The 20250-nt window shown below is 45.2% G+C and overlaps 1 protein-coding gene across 2 annotated transcripts in view; it reads right to left on the reverse strand.

Moving 5' to 3' along the window:
• Positions 1-7430: 7430 nt before the first annotated feature.
• Positions 7431-20250, reverse strand: part of TOP2A (DNA topoisomerase II alpha) — a 47384-nt gene continuing 34564 nt past the window's right edge. Inside the window, exons 28-34 of one of the 2 annotated variants that reach the window (XM_077459849.1) lie at positions 17721-17856; positions 17494-17643; positions 14037-14202; positions 13013-13158; positions 12579-12773; positions 11071-11258; positions 7431-8345 (exon numbers count right to left, since the gene is read on the reverse strand). In XM_077459849.1, coding sequence (XP_077315975.1) covers positions 8205-8345; positions 11071-11258; positions 12579-12773; positions 13013-13158; positions 14037-14202; positions 17494-17643; positions 17721-17856 — 1122 coding nt within the window. In that variant the 3' untranslated portion in view covers positions 7431-8204. Of the gene's footprint in view, positions 8346-11070; positions 11259-12578; positions 12777-13012; positions 13159-14036; positions 14203-17493; positions 17644-17720; positions 17857-20250 lie in introns of both variants that reach the window. The other variant, XM_077459847.1, reaches the window with a different exon arrangement.

Raw genomic sequence — 20250 nt, forward strand, 5'->3', positions numbered from 1 at the left:
GTTGAAGACAATCCATGCCCTCCGCTGAAGGAAAGGGGATTCTTGATAGGAACCTCTGACATTTTGCATTTCCTGGTGTAGCCGCCAGATCTATGTCCGGTGGGCCCCAGGTCTGAGTTATGAGCATGAATGCTTGGGGACTCTGCTGAGTGAGTCGGGCCAGGAGATTCTCGACCCCTGGGATATAGGCCGCTCTCAGGTCCAGTAGGTTCAATTGCGCCGACTCCATCACGGGGCGAACTTCCTGCATCAGGGAGGAGCTTCTGGTGCCCCCCTGCCTGTTGATGTAGGCGACAGCCACCCTGTTGTCCATCCTCAGGAAGACTCGTTTCCCTCTCAGGTGAGCACTGAAGGCCAGGAGGGCCTGAAAGGCTGCCTTCATTTCCAGTACGTTTGAGACTGAATCTTGGATCCTGAATGGCCAGCGCCTCTGAGCATGATGTTGGTAGTGTGCCCCCATCCCTCCAGGCTGGCATCGGAGGTTACAGTTTCCTGAAGAGGAGAGACTATATACCTACATCTCCTCAGATTTCAGAGACGGGTCCACCACTGCAAGGATTGTTTGACCTCCTCTGAGATGTAGATCGGTTGGGTCATGGATGAGCCGTCCCACTGGCACACGAAGGAAGTTTGAAGTGGTCTTGCATTCCATTGGACCATAGGGATGGTCGCAGACAGAGAGCCTAGGAGACTGAGACATGCTCTGGCTGGTAGGAATGCTGCAGAGATTGCTCTTCTCACCCTCTGAATTAGTGGGGAAATCTTCTCTACCGTGTTTATCTGGGTACCCAACTCCACACCCAGGAAGATCATCCTCTGGGTGGCACGAGCATTGCTCTTTTTCCAGTTTATTAACCAGCCCAGTCCTTGTAATGTGAAAACTAGGACCTCTCAATGTTGGATAAGGGACTCCTGGCTGTTTGAAAGGAGGAGGATGTTGTCCAGGTAGTGATAGTGAGATTAGGATTGCTCCCTTTTTTAATCTTCACTACTTACCAAGGTAAATCCTACCCCCTTACCCAATAGCCTGACGGTGATCTGCTAGGGCAGTGGTCTCCATGGAAAGGAAATAAGGCAAGCCTAAAGAGATACATAGTGTCAAAAATGTGTATAGGGAATGCAGGGAGGAAAGAGCACAGCAGAGAGGCAGCAAACATTAGTATAGTAACAGGTGTCCACTCATCTAAGCAGGATGGATGAAAGTTTTGTAAGGAAGGTCAGAATACTGGCAATCCAGAGTCTAGGTACAAGTACACAGACAAATTCAATGAAATCCCTTTTAAATCTGCAGCCAGAGCCACGCCCAGGAAGTCTGCCAAAGGATACACACAAGGTAAACAGGCAAAGACAGAGATGGAGACCACTGCAATTTATCCAAGCCTGTTTAAGGCTTATGTGCTGAGTATATCGCTAAGCCTGTTTAAGGCTTATGTGCCAAAGACATTGCCAAGCCTGTTTAAGACTTATAACAGGAGCTGTACAATACTACTAGAGCCTGTTTAAAGCTCCAATCATAGGCAGATAAAAATGCAAGCCTGTTTAAGGCTTATTCAAGGTCACAGAGAGAGTGCAACATACCCCTGAGATCACCAGAGTGGGGTTCCTTCCACTTAGCTTCGTTTAGAGGCTGTACCGGTAAGGACTTCCATCCAGGAGAGGCTAGAACCTGGCTGGGGCGAAGCGGTAATGATCCGTGCGGTCCCAACAGGTGAGGGAAAAGTAAGAGAATACTGGGGCGGGGGCCATCTTGTCATCTTATAGCTATGTGGTCCTATCAGGTTGTGGAGGCGGAGTCACAACCCAGAGTGTATGCTGCCATGATGCGACAGAAAAGCGGCTGAGCTTGTTCCCCCTTGGCGATTTATGTACGCCACAGCCGTGGTGTTGTCTGACTGTATCCTGGTCGGACATCCTTGAAGACACGTCGACCATGTGTGGAGACACAGCCTGATCGGCAACTTGGATTCTTCCATCGACCAGAGGCCCTGAGCCAACTGAATCCCCATGACTCCACCCCAGCCGGACAGACTGGCGTCCGTAGTGACCACCGTCCATTTCAGAGGAAGGAACGACTTTCCAGACTGAATCACCGGGGACCTGAAACACCAGATCAGGGAGTCCCTGACTGGCTGGCTCACCTGGATCTGCCGATCAAGGGACAACAGAGATTTGTCCCATTTTGTGAAGATCTCCTTCTGCAGGACTCTGGTGTGGAACTGGGCATAAGGTTCTGCCTCAAAGGAGGCTACCATGAGCCCCAGCACCCGCATGCAAAAGCGGAGTGATGACCACCTGCGGGTCATCAGTAGTTTGACTGCAGATCTGAGAGTCAGCAATTTGTCTGAGGGGAGAAAAACCCTTGCTTCCCTGGAGTCCAATAGTAACCCCAGGTACTCCAGATGCTTCTTTAGGTTCAATAGCCACCCAAATTCTTGCAGGGACTGCAAGGGGATCCCCACATCCTCCTTTAATTCTGAGGCGGAAGAAGCTCTAAGGAGGAGATAGTCTAGGTAACCCACAATCCCACATTGTCTAGACGCAAATACTGGAGCCAGTACTTTGTTAAAGACTCGGGGGGCTGATGCCAGGCCAAAAGGAAGAGCCGCAAACTGGTAGTGGGCTTCCCCGACTGCCAAACGCAGAAACTTTTGATGCCGAAGGCATATGGGTATGTGCAGGTAGGCATCCTGAATGTCCAAGGACACCAGGAAGTCCCCTTGATGGAGTGCAGCGACTACTGAGCGAACTGAATCCATTCTGAACCTCTGCACTTTTACAAAGCAATTTAGGGCTTTCAGGTCCAATATTGGACGTACCCCTTCCTTCTTGGGAACCACAAATTTGAGTAGAACCCCAGGAAGCGTTCCGATTCTGGAGCCGGTACAATCACCCCCTGATTCAGCAAGTCCCCCCAGCGAACAGGGGACACGGGTATGGTGGAGGGAAAGAATCTGTTTGGCAGCCAAGAGAGAAACTATCTTGTAACCTGTGGAAATCAGATCGCAGACCCATTGGTCCGATAACCGGGAGGTCCAACGGGCTGCAAACTCCCGAAGACAACCCCCCACCCGAGACATGGGTGGGGGCAAACCTTCATGTGGTAGCACTTTTGTTCGCAGGTTTGCGGTTCCAGGGACACTTCTGACCGTCCGTGGGTGTCCTGTCGGGCTGGGGTCGTTTTGCCAAAGCACCGTGCGGACGAAAAAGCCGCTTGTGAGCGGAAAGAGAGGGCCCTTGCCTGCGGCGTCGTTCCTTGGCCTTCCTGGCCTGTGGGAGTAGTGTACTCTTACCACTCGTGGCATCTTTAATAATGTCATCCAATGAGGCTCCAAAGAGCCGTTCGCAAAGGAAGGGAAGATCCGTCAGGGCTTTCTTGGATGCCTGGTCAGCATTTCAGCCAAATGAGGCACCTCAGCACCACGGCTGACACTGAGGCCCTGGATAGCAGGGGGAGAGCATCCAGGGCCGCGTCACAAACGTACTTAAGGCCATGCACTAGTTCAGGGGTGCTCAACCTGTGGCTCTCCAGCTGTTGCGTAACTACAAGTCCCATGAGGCATAGCAAGACTCCAACAGCCACAAGCATGACACCCAGAGGCAGATGAATGATGGGACTTGTAGTTTTGCAACAGCTGGAGAGGCACAGGTTGAGCACCCCTGCACTAGTTGGTCTGCTAGTTCCACACAGACAGGGGAGGCATTCTGCTCTCCCAATTCGCAGTGCAAAAGTTTTGCCCACTCAGTCAGTGTCTGCGACACCAGTGCGGATGCCAGTACAGGTCGCAAGGCTGACCCCACAACCGTAAACAAGGAACGAGCCACTGCTTCGGCCTTCCTGTGCGTGAGATCCTTGAATGCAGGAGTCTCCTCAACCGGGATCGTGGTTACTTTATTTAACCTAAATACTGGGGGGTCCACGACCGGAGGAGTCGACCACTTTTTGAGAAGGCTTTCCTCAAAGGGGTAACGCACCGTCAAATTTTTGGAGACCGGAAGGAACCGTTGCGGGCGACCCCATTTCCTGTAGATGAATTTGTCAAAATAAGTCAAATACGGGAACACCTTAGGTGAATGTGCTGGCTTTCGGGACCCAAAAGGGACCGATACATCAGCAGAGGAATCCGCTGGCTCCTGAATCTTCAGGGTATCACGCACAGCTGTGATAAGGGCTCCAACAAGCGCCTTGTCGCGGCCGGACGGGGAATCATCCTTACTGTCCGAACGGTCCTGGTCAGCCACGTCTGATAGGTCAGAGCAGAGGTCTTCAGCCGCAGCAGGGCCCGAGTCTGCATCAGAGCTCTCCCCAGAGGAGGGGGGGGGACGTCAGGGGCCTCTTACGTGCACCTTTCCTGCCACCTCTATCTTAGCAACATAGGAGTCAAGGACCACCATCACTGCAGGTGACCCAGTTGCTATAGCCTGGATTTCGGGGGAAGAAAAACAGTTTCTGAAGCCATGCTGACCCTAGCCTGTCTGCCACCTGCAAGGGGACTTAGGACAGTGAAGGTCCCACCCGCCTGCCGCGTGGGGGGGTGACTTGGTGCTAGACTCACCACCCTGGGGTGTTCTGAGATAGCCACAGCAGTGCCTGTAGTGCCTAGGAGGTTCCCAGTTGCAGAGAGGAGAAAACTGTCAGCAGCTCCCACCAGCGGTGCAACGATCTACAGAGCAGCTTCAGCGTTCAGCAAAGCCATCCAGCATCCTGCACACACAGTGGATACAGGAAGCAGCAAGAGAAAGCACATGTAATGCTGCCACAAGAGGCCAGCGGTGAAAAAAGCACTCAGGCTTTAAGAAAATGGCTGCCAATGTAATCAATAGGAATCCTAAAGAAAATGGCTGCTGAAGCTCACCAGGGGAATTTATAGCTTTCCCAAATCCAAGATGGCCACCAGAATGGCGCCATGCGGTGACAGTCAGAACAACCTCCATAAACATGTTTTGGGACCCCCAGACCTGGACCAACGCCGGCCGCACTTCACAGGTGAGAAACAGCGACCCACACACACCGCCCGCAGCGCATGCAGACACCCCCCTCAAAGGGGGGGAAGGAGGGGTGATAGGGACTTGGGAGAGAAGATTGGAAGGTGAGGTGGCCCCCGAATCAACACCTCAGCTGCTCACCCCACCGAAGCAGGGAGAGCCGTACTTACCAGTCCTGAAGAGCTGGGAGACATTCCATCACAGACCCACTCCTGCGCAGTTACAGGGTGGCTGCTGGCCTCGGTATACTGTGATCCAGACATCAGTAGCCCGGTCATATGTATACCCCGGAGCATTGAAGCTCACAGACCACCTCTGGAGCCGAGGCATGTTGTGGCCTGCCAAGCCTTAGCTGCGGCCTGCTCACGCTCGATGGCTGGACTGGGGAGACTACAAGGATATCATTAACCAGCCTGTCACCCAGTCGGCAGTTGATAGAAGATCTCAGGATCTTTCATCTTGCGCAAAAAGCAGCAAACCTGCAGCAAAAATATGGACCGAGAGGCCCGCAGGGTTTGCTAGGTCATTCTCCTTGCTAGGCAAAATAAAAACCGAGACTGCTGGGAGCAGGAGGGTTGATAGCACGGGGCCCACCCCTCTGGGGCGGGATTAAAGTTGTGTATTGTGTAACAATTTTGCCTAGTTTCTCCTGATGGCAGTCTATACATCCCATTTAGTTACAGAGAGAAGCTGTGTTGGTCAGTGAATATAAGAGAAACTTTAGCTTGTACGCAAATCTCAAAGAGGCTTGGTCCTTAAGTGGTTAACAACCCAAGACCCATCTCCTTACTCCCCTTTGCCCCCAAACTCCTTGAAAGTTTAGTATACAACCAACTGAGCGACCATCTCATTGAGAATAACCTTCTTGATCCCCTTCAGTCTGGATTTCGTCCACAGCACTCCACAGAAAATGCTCTCCTAAAACTCAAACGATTTACTAACAGCTAAAACCAATAGCCATTATCCCATACTCTTACACCTCTGCGCTGCCTTCGATAGTTTATCACCCCCTCCTCCTCAAACTCAATTTGCTCGATATCCATGGCTGTGCTCTCCGTTGGTTTGAATCTTACTTGTCTCACTGCACCTTCAGTGTCACTTACAACTCCTCTCCAACACCTCTTTCTGTTGGGGTGCCCCAAGGTTCTGTCCTTGGACCTCTACTAGTCTCGATCTACACATCCTCCCTGGGGTCAGCTGAGCCTCCCATGGCTTCCACTATCATTTATATGCCAATGACACCCAAAAGCTCTCTACCCCTCAGCTCACACCATCAGTCTCCTCACACATCATTGATTTACTAACAGACATAGCTTGGATGTTGCACCTCTTCCTCAACATGAACATATCTAAAAACTAGCTCATATTTCCTCCCCCACGTGCCCCTACCACTGACTTCTGTCAAGATCAATGGAACAACTATCAGTCCGCGCCCACAAGCCAGGGTGCTAGGGGTAACCCTAGACTCTGAATTGTCCTTTCAGGCCCACAAACAATCCCTGTCCAAATCATCCTGCCACAACATCTCTAGAATATGCCCCTTTTTAACCAAATGACACCACCATAACTCCCTGGTCATCTCTCGCCTCAGCTACTCAGTCCATAATGAATACTGCTGCAAGACTCGTACACCCTACCAACCATTCAGTGTCCTCCATCCCCACAATTTACAAAGCCGGCCACAATTCTGGCCCCAGCTACATCACTAATCTAGTCTCTTCGGTCCTCCCAAGACCTCCTGCTTTCTAGTCCCTTGTCACTGCCTCCCATGCTGGCCTCCAGGACTTCCCCCATCCTTTGGAACTCCCTACCCCAATCTGTCAGACTGTCCTCTAATCTATCTTTAGACGATCCCTGAAAACCCTTCACTTTAAAGAAGCTTATCCTGCTTCTAATACACCGTTTTAATTTCTCCATCAACTCATCCCCCACAGCTATTACCTTTTGTATCAATTGACCATTCCTCTTAGATTGTAAGCTCTAGCAAGCAGAGCCCTATGATTCCCTTTGTAGCAAATTTTAATGTAACTAATGTTAAGCTCTGTGCAAACTGTTGGTGCTATATAAATCCTGTGTAATAATAATATCTATCTGTTCCCACTAGTTTACTTACAACTAGTGACAGTAATGTACATGGCTTCATAGGTTGCAAAAATATTTTCTTGTTCCGCTAAAATAATCAGTTTATAATTTATTAATAAAAATTCTTGATTTAACTTATGTGGCATTAATATCTTTGGCACCTCAAAAAAACCCTCGCCATACCCATCAAAAAATATTTGAATGAGTAATAGTCACCCATCACAGCATTGAAAAATGGCCTGGTAATGAAAGGGCATTACAGGCTAGCACTGGAAGGGGTTACATTACCATCTATATAGGCAGGATAGCTCATCAGTCAGAGCTTCATTGTGACATGACAGCTTAATCAATTGCACTAAACACAATTTGTTTCAATATATTTATTCCAAAATGTAAAGAAAAACTGACAGACAACAGCAATAATATGTACAATGTTCACAGACAACACAGAGTATATACAGTATTAGATTGGGACTGGCCAGCTAGATAAACGCAAGATTACACAAAAAGCATAGGTGATCACCAAGTCGTACAACTGTAAAATAGGAATTAGAGGAAACTGCATAACAGATCTTAAAAAGCTTAACGGGGTGAGTACATCCAACTATTAATTCTGAAAAGGGAATCGCTACTCTGATCCACACACCTGACCTGTTAGTCTCCTGCAAACATTAACTCTGCTCATTCCTGTAAGGCCTCTTCCCTCCTACTGCTCATTACAAAGTAAGAGAAAAGTTATGCAGCCTAAGAGGCAAGCTGGAGGTTGAATAAACCAACCAGCATCTACCTACAATATCGGGCCTGGGTAAGTGGACCTTGAAAAATGTAGTTTTGTATTCTTACAAATTCTTTTACTATGGTTTAAAATACTTTTAAATGCGTTTTTAACACCTACATGGACTTTGTCATCCTAACAGGAGTAAGAATAAATAGCAATTGCTAAAACCAAGCCTAAAAATCGTTTCGTTTTAAGATACACAAATGTCTATTTATTGGAAAGTCTCACAAAATGCTGATAAGATCTTTCCACAATAGTAAAATAACTTTTTTTTTTTTTTTAAACATAGCTGCCTTCACCTTGGATCAAGAAACGTATGACCCAATAAACACAGTGTTTTTGATGGGGAGATCAGTACTTATTACATTTCATCATCGGAGTCTTCTAGGTATGTGACAGCTTTCTTGGCACGGGCTGTCCGGGAGCGCGCGGGTGCACTGCCAAGATCTGAATCTGAACCTGTGAGGTCTATATGGAAGCTGTCATCCATTCCCTTTGGTTTCTAGAACAAGGACAAAAGACATTGATAGTTATCTACAAATGTTAAACCTGCTTTCATTCCTTAAAACTAGAAGGTAAATGTACTAGACAGAATTGGTCTTTTTTTCTATTGACTTGGTGATCATGCCAATAACACTCATCCACACACAGTACTTTATGTATGGGGAAGCGACGTTGTCACCCCAGTGTTCTCTAGACAACAAATACATTCTCACCTCCATTATGTAGGAAGGTGTTTTGTAGTTCATGGAAGAAAGTGTTTGAAATAATGAATATAGGGTACAAGGACACCAATTCTGGCACAGTCACCAAGTATTTTTTCACTTCTTGCAGAAAAACGTACAAGGCCTGAAAAAATAAAACTAATTCAGGTACCATATGGTGGGCTCAAAAACCACCACTTATGCAGACTTTTTTACGCCTATAGACATTAGCCTACAATGAGGCAGAAGATTATTTGATCCCCTGTCGATTTTGTACATTTGCCCACTGACAAAAATGATCAGTATATCATTTTAATAGTAGATTTTAACAGTGAGAGATAGAACAAAATTATCCAGAAAAAACACATTTCAAATAAGTTAAATTGATTTGCATTTTCATGAGTGAAATTATTTGATCCCCTATCAGCAAGATTTCTTGCTCCCAGATCTCTTCTATATAGGGAACGAGCAGAGATTGGGAGCATTCTCTTAAAGGGAGTGCTAATCTCAGCTTGTTACCTGTATAAAGACACCTGTCCATAGAAGCAATCAGATTCCAATCCCTCCATGGCCAAGCCCAAAGTGCTGTGCAAGGATGTTGGGAACAAGATTGTAGACCTATACAGGGCTGGAATGGGCTACAAGACCAATCAAGCAACGTGGTGAGGGAGACAAACAGTTGGTGCGATTATTCGCAAATGAAGAAATACAAAATATAACTGTCAGTCTCCCTCAGTCTGTGGCTCCATGCAAAGGTCTGACCTTGTGGAGTTTCAATGATCATTAGAACGGTGAGGAATCAGCCCACAATTACACAGGAGAATCTTGGCAATGATCTCAAGGCAAAATACTCATTAAAAGGCACCGACAGATGTATTTTCACCTTTGCCATCAAAAAATAAAAAAGTTTAAAATTCTTAAAAAAATAATTAAAAAAAATTTTTTTTACTCATCTCTAAATACCTGTCACTAGGGGGTCCCTCGTAGTCTGCCTTCTTCCTTGCCCGGGCTGGTGACATCACTTCCCCGCGCGCCGCAGTCACCTGGGACCTGTCATGTGTCCCAGGTGACTGCGCCGCTCATGCAATGGGTGCCTGGCTGTGAAGCCACAGCCGGGTGCCCACAGTACGAATGACGGCGCCACGAGCGGAGCAGGGAGCGAAGGGGGTGGGGCGATTCATTCCCCGAATCGCTGGACCCTGGGACAGGTAAGTGTCCAATTATTAAAAGTCAGCATTGAATTTGTATTTGTAGCTGCTGACTTTTTTTTTAGGGGGTACTCCACTTTAAATGCATAGGATGCATTAAAGGGGTTATAAAGGTAAATGTGTTTTCACCTTAATGCATTCTATGCATTAAGGTGAAAAAACATCTGACAGTGCCTGCGTCCCCAGCCCCCCGTTTTACTTGCCCCCCCCCCAAAGTCCCGCGCTCGTCCCGACATCCTTTCCACCGTTCAGCCTGGGCTCCGATTGGCTGGAGTGGATTGATGGAAAGCAGCACAGCCATTGACTCGTGTTGCTGTCAATCACATCCACTGACGCGGAGCGCCGGGGTCGTGTGATACAGCGAGTGGCTATATCACGGGAGCGTGCCCGCAGATGCTTTTCACCATGCGAGGGAGCTCGCATGAACGCGAGAAGCACCTGCGGGAGGAAGCAGACAGCCCCTGAGGGATCCCAGAAGAGCAGGTTCGGGGCCACTCTGCAAAACGAGCTGCACAGTGGAGGCAAGTATAACATGTGTGTTATTTATTTATTTTTTATTCACTTTACAATCCCTTTAAGGTGAAAAAACACGAAGGTTTACAACCCCTTTAAAATAAACCCAACATAAATTATAGACTGATCATTGGTCAGTGGACAAATTTACAAAATCAGCTGGGGATCAAATACTTCCCCGCACTGTATGAGGCCATGTGCACACATGCATTTTAAAAGGTATATTTGATAGGGAGCATTGACAATAAAAATAAAATAAACACACACAAAAGGTGCGTGCAGAGAGGAACTTTAAAGCATAATTTATGCACGTAAATGTATTCCAATGCTAAGAATAAATATTCTGGCCAGTAGACTGCATTTAATGCCATACACATGCTACACAGAGCCCTTTCTCTGCCATGTTCTGGCAGAAAAAAAAATCCAGGTATTGCCAGCCCTGTAAAGAAAAATTCAGTATAAATACTTTTTGATCCAACCCCACGCTAAGCTGTCAGCCACAGCTCCACCATGGAGGCAGGTGCAGAGGACACATCCGGCAACAGAAGCCCCATAGTAACTATGGGTGGCATCATTCCCCATTTTACAGCCATTGTCGGGTGTGTCCTCTGCAGATCTCGTCACTAGAGACCAGATCTGAGTGGAAAAAAAAATAAAAATAATTAAAAAAAAATGTACCCTTATAAGCTGCAAACTACCGATTACATTTTCATTAAAGTATACACTTAGCATATCAGATTATTATGAATTCCACCAAGTTTGGCAGATTTTTCCTATCCAGCTATTTAAATCTGAAACTCACCTTGGCCGCTTTGCCTTTCTGCTTTGGACCAGAGTCTGAGTCAGAATCGGAGTTCTTCCTCTTACGTGGCTTAGCAGTCTTTTTAGGAGGAGGTGCAATGTCATCATCTGAGCTATCTGCAGGTCTTGCTGCAGTACTCTTGGAAGTTTTGGGCTTGGACAAAGCTTCAAAGATGGATGGCTGCTTATCTGGAAAGAGACGACAAGACAAACTCATCAACACACTTGTGGAGGAATTGGTACAATTATCCTATAGCATCTCCTATCTAAATTATGGTTATTGTAAATGCCCAAAATCGTACATCAGTTGACAGATTTTTTTCAATCTACTTGCCACGTGCTTTACTACAAAATGCATGTTAAAGGGGTTGTAAAGGTAAATGTTTTTTCACCTTAATGCATTAAGGTGAAAAAACATCTGACAGTCCCGGCGCCCCCACGTTTTACTTACCTCACCCCTCGAAAGTCCCGCGCTCATCCCCCGACGTCCTTTCCACCATTCAGCCTGGCCGCTGATTGGCTGGAGTGGATGGAAAGCAGCGCAGCCATTGGCTCGCGCTGCTGTCAATCACATCCTCTGACTCGGAGCGCCGGGGCCATGTGATACAGCGAGCGGCTATAGCCGCCGGCTGTATCACGGGAGCACGCCCGCAGATGCTTCTCACCATGCGAGCTCCCTCACATGAACGTGAGAAGCACCTGCAGGAGGAAGCCGAGACAGCTGCCGAGGGACCCCAGAAGAGCAGGTTCAGGGCCACTGTGCAAACGAGCTGCACAGTGGAGGTAAGTATAACATGTTTGTTTTTTTAAATTCACTTTACAATCCCTTTAAGCTGAGCTTCCCCTTTTTTGGTGGAGCTCTGTTTTGTCTTCCTCCTCCCTCCTCTTCCCCCCATTGAGGGCTGGGGAGTAGACACCCCCCGCCAGCTGCTGATCCATTCAGAAAATGCTCAACACTTGGCGCATGCGCAGTATTGAATCAGCTGTACAGCTGCAAGGCTTTACTGGCGGTTTCCCTTACTCAATATGGTGGCGGCCGCACCCGAATGAAAAACTGGCTTGGGTGAAAACACAGCTGGATTCCTGGGCATGTCCTAATATTAAAAGCCAGCAGCTGTAGTATTTGTAGCTGCTGACTTATTTTCCGAAGGAGCCTGGAGCTCCGCTTTAAGTTACCAGCATAGAAAGTTGTGCTGTGTATTCTATGCTTATCCCCACCCAAGTCTATACAAACATATGGACAACCGCAACCCCCCCCCACCTTACTAAAGCCTTTCCCTTCTCAGGATGGACACCTGTATGAAAAACAAGATGCCGATCGCGGCGATATGCCGCGAGTGTTGGCTCCCGTGCGCATGAGTGACGTCATCGCTGCTCCGGCGCTGTGATCCATCGGAAGTCACTCCGGGATCCATTCTTCTTTTCTTTATACTACATCAGTGTGTTGGAAAATAGTTTACATGGGAGAAAAAGATAAGGCCCTTCATTCCTTCTGGATGCCAAACATACCCTTCTTGGTGGCAGCGCTATCCTTTTTCTTGGCTTGTTTCTTGGGTGCTGCCTTCTCACCGGCTGGCTTTGCAGGTTTCTCTTTGGCAGCCTTTACAGGCTTCTCCTTTGCTGGTTTCTTGGCAGCTGGGATGGCAGTGGTGGCTTGTGGCAGTGACACAGGAAAATCATCGCCACCATCAGTATCAATGGCACCTGCTAAGACATGGTTTAAATACCCCATAAAGAAACTGAATATTGAAATCTCGATGAGTGACACACAAGAACCAATTCATAAAAACTTGCAATAATGAGTAATAAACACATTTTATTTGCTCAGTTAAATAACTGAACAGCTTATTGCTAGGTTAGAAATGACACAAAAAACCCACCACCTTCACAGGGTACCCAGCACTACATAACTTTAATCCCATTTTTCACCTAAATTTCCATACCTGTTGGGGATGGTTCAGGTTTCTTTTCTGGACTGGGATCCTCCTCGGTAGTTGTTTTAGGCACTTCTGATTCTTTTGGAGAAGTTTTTGGCTTCTTGCTAGTCTTAGCTGGTTTGTCTTTGTCTTGACTGCCACCCTTAACACGCCTGTATAAGAGGAAACCAAATTTTAACTTTCAAAACTTTCAATAAAATGCATTTCCTGCCAATATTGATAGCAAGTCACTGTGGAACACCAGTAAAAACCTAGGCAAAGATTTTACACAACTCCCATACACCCATTTAGTTTGCACCTTTCTCTGATTAACCACTGGAGAGAAAAGAGGAACTACCTGGTAATTTGTAGTATATGAGTGAAGTATATAACCCTCCCTCATCTCCCCTCAGGATGCAGAGCTTGGCACTTGAGCAGCGGCTGCTAATCTCACCTTGTCACACAAGGACACTACCCCACTTTGCTTAAAGTAGGGATGCACCGATATTAGCCGCCAAATAGGTTTTCGCCAGTTTGCCAAGAGAAAAAATAAATATGATTTTACTGCGTCTGAGTTTCATAGCTCACGCGACAAACACACCAAAAATGTTTTTTTTTCAATAGGGAGGTGCAATTTTGAAACTTTTTATAACTGACCAAATATGCACAAAATTTAAGCAAGCAGGATTAACACCGCAAGGGAAACATTTAAATGTATGTTTTTTTTTATAGTACTTGTGCGCAGCTATGTATGTAAAATATAAAATGCACACTTGATTTTGAACAGCTGCAACCATTAGTGGCCTAAATATAAAGGATTGTAAAAATGGGGCGCTCAATCCGTGAAAAGCAAAAAATAGATATACAAGAAACCCCAACAATACAGCAAACTTCCCAACCTATATACTTTGACCATAATCAATGTTCTGTAATAATGTCACAAACTACTAATCAAAAAAAACAAAAAAACAGCAATCAAAATCATAAATATCCACATAAAAAGATGATCCAATCATTTCACAATATATAAATTCTGAAAGGGACTACTCACTTGGAGGCAGCTTTTGGCTTGCGTGCAGGTTTAGAAACTACAAAGGATTCATCATCAGAATCTTCACATGGGTCGAACACATCACTATCAATGTCACTGGTACCAATCTCTTTGTTGCTGCCAGCAGCCTCTTCCTCATCAGAATCCAATACATATTTTATTTGAGCTAAAAAGGAAATAAATAGGTCATATTGCTGTACATAAAAGTATTATTCTTAGCCTTGTAGCAGAAACCTGCACTGATTGGCTATAGCATAGTTTGCAGACTGCAATAGAACGGTAATCATAATGGTAACCAAATACATGAAACAATTTCCATTAATGAAAGCTTTACTTTGGAAAAGCTGAAGGTCTACTTTAGTCCTCTATGCTACAATACTGTTTGGGGGTTAGCTTCAGTTTGGTGTCCGACTGAGTCAAGTCCTCTGCCCTCAGTAGCCTTAGCAAACCATATATTTGCCTTTCCTTGTTCCACTGAGAGCTTCAATCTTGATGCCTACTTGGCGTCTCAACACTGAAAATCTTCACTTTTAGGACTCATGCAATGCAATCCCCATACCGTTGCTGGGAACAGCAAAGCATCCATTAGAAAGCATGAATATTGTGGTGCACATATGCAGGCACTCTGCATGATGCCCAGCGAAAGCCTTGGTGTAGTAGGGACAAGTACATAGCTTTGAAGGGCTGTTGAGGACCTTCCAAAAACCACACAATATATTTTTAACGCCAATATTTTTTCTCTCTCGACAGAGTTGGCAGGAAGGTTAAAACTGCTATTAGGATTTGCTTCGTCAACAGAGTTTCAGCAAGGCGACCTCCCCTTCCCATTGGAGGATTTCCTTTCTATTCTTGTTGTGCTAGCAACTCAAAAATTTTGGATTTACTCGCCATAGGTGGGCACAGCCTATTGCGTTAGGGTGTGCACTCCGAAGCTCAAGTGTGTGTGTGTACATACACACACATATGCGGACGTGTCAGAAGGGCGGCAGAACTGTCTGCCAGAACATTACCTTGACCACTATTACTCAGGCAGCTGCAAATGAGGCGTACCATAAACCTTGTCCCCTGCCTGGGTTATAATATCCATTGAGACATGTTGTAAATAGCTAAGCAGACATTAAAGTGGAACAAAAGTCCCCTGTCCTTTACAGGTGAGGAAGGTGCCATCTTTATCTTTGATCTGCAAGTTTCCATAGTTCTGCACATGTGATGACAACACACATTTGACAGTTTGGTTATGAGCACAAGCAAATTTGAAATTTATAATTCTTGGAATGCCTTGAATGTATTGGAATTTATGGGTTTAGTTCCGTTTCAAGGCATCATAACATCTGAGTTTCTCCTCCCAAAATGCAGGATTTATGGTGTGTGTTACCTGATTCAACACTTCTGCATGCGCGCGCCCGCCCCCCCCCGCACTGCCAGACACTGGTCCCAACAGCTTCTCCCATATGCTCTGGTGGTCTAAGGATTTCTGCCGTCATCAAGACCAATGCAAGGTCAAGTGGGAAAGCCCACAACCAAAGGATGAGAGAAGCATCCATTCAAACCCTCCATCTGCTGGAGTAGCAGGAGGATGATGTAGGTAAAAATTCTCTCGCTGCCCCAGGACAGAAATGAGCCATTGACCCTTGCTGTGCAGGAGCAGCCCCACTGTAACAGAGAATTTTTAGGTTTTCTGGAGTTGGACTTTAAAGAATTTGCCTTTTTGAAGAGAGCTATAATATAGCATTAATTGAAATATTTAATATTAATTGAAATATTCCTGCCAGTATTAGACATTTCTTTACAAATCATACTTGTTAGTTATTGTAAAGGGTTCAGGTTTATCATAAAATATGAGGTGGCAGCTGTTTTGGTGTAAACCAGATTAACTGCGTAGTTAACCAACATCAGTGTAAAATCACTGTCTGCTGGCACCTAGATTGTTGTCACATGAGCCAACAATCTTTGTGCAGGACAACACTCCCTGGAAAATGACTGATCAAGACTTTGTGTCTTTGAAAGTTAAAAGCTCGTGCCTTGCAGTGGAATGAACACCTTACCACCCTGACAGGTCACCCAATACTACAACTACTGGTAAAGCGGCTCCCAATAAATAACTACCTGTTAAAACACATCATTAGTTAACCCTGTCAGTGGTCATTGTTGACCAAACAAAATCAGAGAATACTGGCTCTCTGGTAGAATGCATTAAAGTGTAAAAACCTTTTCGTGATGCAGCCTCCCCCCCCTTTACTTACCTGAGCCCCGATCTTTCCAGCGATGGGGAGCACCGCAGCTGTCTGAGGTCCTCATTGGAAAGATGGCAGCAGGAGCCATTGGCTCCCGGTGCTGTCAAATCCAGTGACAAGGGAGCCAGGGCTGAGTCCTGCAGTCTGCGTCAATGGACACAGCAGCAGGACTTGGAAGCTAGCCCGCACAAGTGCCCCCAAGGAGAGCAGCTCTTCATGGGGGTTCACCAACGAAGAGGAGCCAGGACTGCCACATGGGAACCCCAGAAGAGGCGAATCGGGCCACTTTATGCAAAACCACTGCAGAGGTGGCAAGTACAGGATGTTTAACAAGGAAGCTTTACAAAATCACTGAGCTGCTTGCCGACCATTCGCCGCAGTATGTGAACTTGTGCCGATTGGCCAGCGGGGGAGCCAAACGCGATGTCAGCAGGCCGCTCGTTCCCTGCAGAGACAGAACGGGGATCTGCCAAAGTAAACAAGGCAGATCTGCATTCTGACAGGGGGACGACACAGGATCTACCTCCGTTGTCCCAGTCAGACCTTCCCCCCCATACAGTTTGTAAATACACTTAACCCTTTGATCACCCCTGTTAACTAACCCCTTCCTTGCCAGTGTCATTTACAGTGATCAGTGCATATTTTCTAGCACCAATCACTGTAATGCCAATGGTCCTCAAAAAAAATAGAGCGTCCAGTGTGTTCGATCTGTCCGCTGCAATTCTGTTAAAAAACACTAATAAAGGCCATGACTAGAAAAATTATATATATATATATATATATATATATATATATATATATATATATATATATATATATATATATATATATATATATATATATATATATATGCCATAAATCTATCCCTTATTTTGTACACACTATAACTGTTGCGCAAACCAATATTTGCTTATTGGGATTTTTTTTTTAATCAAAAATATGTAGCAAAAAATACATATTGTTCTAAACTGATTAATAAATGTGAAAAAAATTGCTTTATAGCAGAAAGCTATTTTTCCCCAAATAGTTTTTTGGTTTATAGCGCAAAAAAAAAAAAAAAAAAAACCCTGCAGTGATCAAAGACTACAAAAAGAAAAACAAAGGACATTTGGGTACAGCTTCGCACGACCGCACAATTGTCAAGTAACGCAGTACGCTATGGCAAAAACGGCCTGGTCATTAAGGGACATATCCTTCCAGTCCTTAAGTAGTTAATATCTTACCAGTAGCCCGGCGTGGCTGAACGGCACGTGGTACCACTTCTTCTGGTTCAAACTCACTATCAGAGTCCATTTGTTTCTGAGGTTCTTTTTTCACAGGTTTGAATGGAAGAGTCAGCTGCTTCTTCCCTTTAGTGTCTTTAGCCTTAGCACCTATTAAAACAAACAATCATTAAAATGCAAGGACTTTTGTTTTAAATATAGACATGTTACATTATAGCAACACAAACCTGGTTCTTTCTTCACTTTCTTGGACAGTCTCTCAGCAAGGGTCATCTCTTCAGGACTGTTCCCAGGACTGACTCCTGGGCTATCCCTTGCCTCATCGTCATCACCGAACTCCATCTTCCTGGCAATGTCCTCGCACTAAAAGTACACATTGCAGTTTTAATAAACTTAACTGTGTTGTATCACATTTGAGGGCACCTATACACAACTAAATACATCCTGCCACTAGAGCTTTACAAAAGTTTTTCACTAGCTTGACTGGCGACATAGGATGAAAAAAAAATAAAAATAAATAAATAAAATTATACATACACATATATATATATATATTTTATACGAAGCAGTATTCTTGAGGTTCTTGTTGAAACAATTATCTTCTGAGAAATTACACAACCATATTGAACCATTATGAAACTTATGACATGGTCAAATGTATGTTATGAAGCTTATGACACCACCAAATATATACAGCCTATTTTGAAGAACTAATGGCCAATTATGACAGAAGGCAATGGTCACTAGTATGCAAATGTACAGCATTTATGCAATAAAGCTGCGTCTTTCTGATGAGACAGAGGCCTAAGCTGCCCATTGTCTCAGGCTCCAGCCAAACTGGTTCCCAATAGAGGTCACAGAACCCACAATACATCTAGTGGCTGACCAGCAAAACCTCCCATTTTAAGAGAAAAACTAAACCGAGACTGGACTTTATAGCACTACCGCCAAAAGTAATGTGATCAGATCCTTGCAAGGGACCCCTTTGTGAAAGTACTTGTAATGAATCAGTACGGACAACCTACTGGGAAACACTTTGCACACAACTGAAAGTTATTCTAACTGAGCTCACTGACGGCAAGGTCAACGTTGGACAGTCGTCAAATCGGTCAGTGCTTTAAATGGGTGTTTATTGCGATATTGCGTAGACAGGTCTTGGCTTCCTGCATATACTCTCTCGTGGTCATACTGGTCATTTTTCATTGGCGATTAGGGAAGGTGGGAATTTGTAAACATTATGATTTCTGCTACAAGTTATGCTCCAAAATGTTACATCCATCTGTACCAATGTAGCAAACATCCTTGCCACCTGCCTATTTGGTTGCTTGCCTTATTGTTAGTTGTGGATCACTATTTTTTACTTTTTGTGCTTTCAGTTCTGTAAAAATCTAAATAAAACACAGATTATAGATTTTTTTGGTTGTTTTGTGCTCTAAAAAAAAAAAAAAATAAAAAAATAAAAAAAAAGGAAGGAGCCCAGATTTTGTTCTTTTCAGACTTGCATCACAAAAAAAAAAAAAAAAAAAAATCTACATTTCTTACAAGTTCTAAAGGCCAAGGCCTGGCACTGTCAAGATCACTCAAGATGTTGCTTAACTCAAAGCCTAGTTAGTACACAAGATGAGATTATCGGACAATTTTTTTGCATTCTAGTCACCATATCGAACATAAAAAATCAGAACTACTGTATGTACTACTGTAAAAGTTGTATGATCTGGTATCATACGAGAAAAATGTGTTAGTCTCTTCGGACAAGCTTTCTTTACCAATGATCAGAATATCTAAAGCATAATTTTTCACTCGATTCTCATCAGTTTTAAATCTGAAGCCATCATACCAAGTACCCCTCCGGATCCCTCCAATGTTACAAAACTAGCTGTGGATCAAATACTTTTCCCTCCCTGTATGTTTCTCTCTCTCGACTGAACATTTCTTTGGCAGTAGATAGAGGTTTTGAAGCTGTTTGGCAACTCAAACCTTCAGCTCCCTCCACATATATTCTATAGGATTCAAGGGGTTGTAAACCTCCCTGCATCGGTAAACCCACTAGAAGAGCTCTTGGGGGGGGCTACCGTGCATGCGCACTCCCGAGTCTAGCGTCTGCGTCTAGACACAAAATGCTGGCAAAGGCGCCCGTGTCATTGGTTTTGATTGACAACAGCAGGAGCCAATAGCTATTAGGCCTCATGCACACGGACGTTTTTACAGCCGCTTTTTTTGCAGCTTAAAAACGGCTGTCCATGTTAGTCTATGGCTTCATGCCCACCTAGACGTTTTTGAGCTGCAAATGGCATAGGCGTTAAGCTGTAAAAAAAACCCAGGACCAGTGCGTTCCGTGGCGTGGAGCTAGAGCTGTAAAAACGCGAATCGCGGGAAAACGCGCAACATATTTTCTTTGTTTTCTGAGTCCTATAGCCAAGAGATGTGTTTCTTAAAAAAAGCTACTTAACGCTAAAAAACGCGCAAAAACGCCAATGCAAAACGCGGTAAAAATCACGTTTTTAACAACAATTTTTCCAGGCATCGGAGCTAGCTTTGCAGCCAGTTTTTTAAAACGTCCATGTGCATGAGCACTAAATCTAACCAAGAGCAGACAACCCCAGCCAGAAGTAGAGCGCATCTCCAGCGGGGGAACGAACAGTCTCAGCCGAGCAGATGTGCTTTCTTTAGCAGGAGGACCTAATGGGCGCTGCAGGATTTCATTTTATCACCGTGTAGTGTGTTACCAATTGTTTTCTTGGTGACTATGGTCCCAGA

This window comes from Lithobates pipiens, unplaced genomic scaffold, assembly GCF_037356315.1.
Source record: "Lithobates pipiens isolate NorthernLeopardFrog02 unplaced genomic scaffold, aLitPip1_a1.2 Scaffold_28, whole genome shotgun sequence".
Taxonomy (NCBI): Eukaryota; Metazoa; Chordata; class Amphibia; order Anura; family Ranidae; genus Lithobates; species Lithobates pipiens.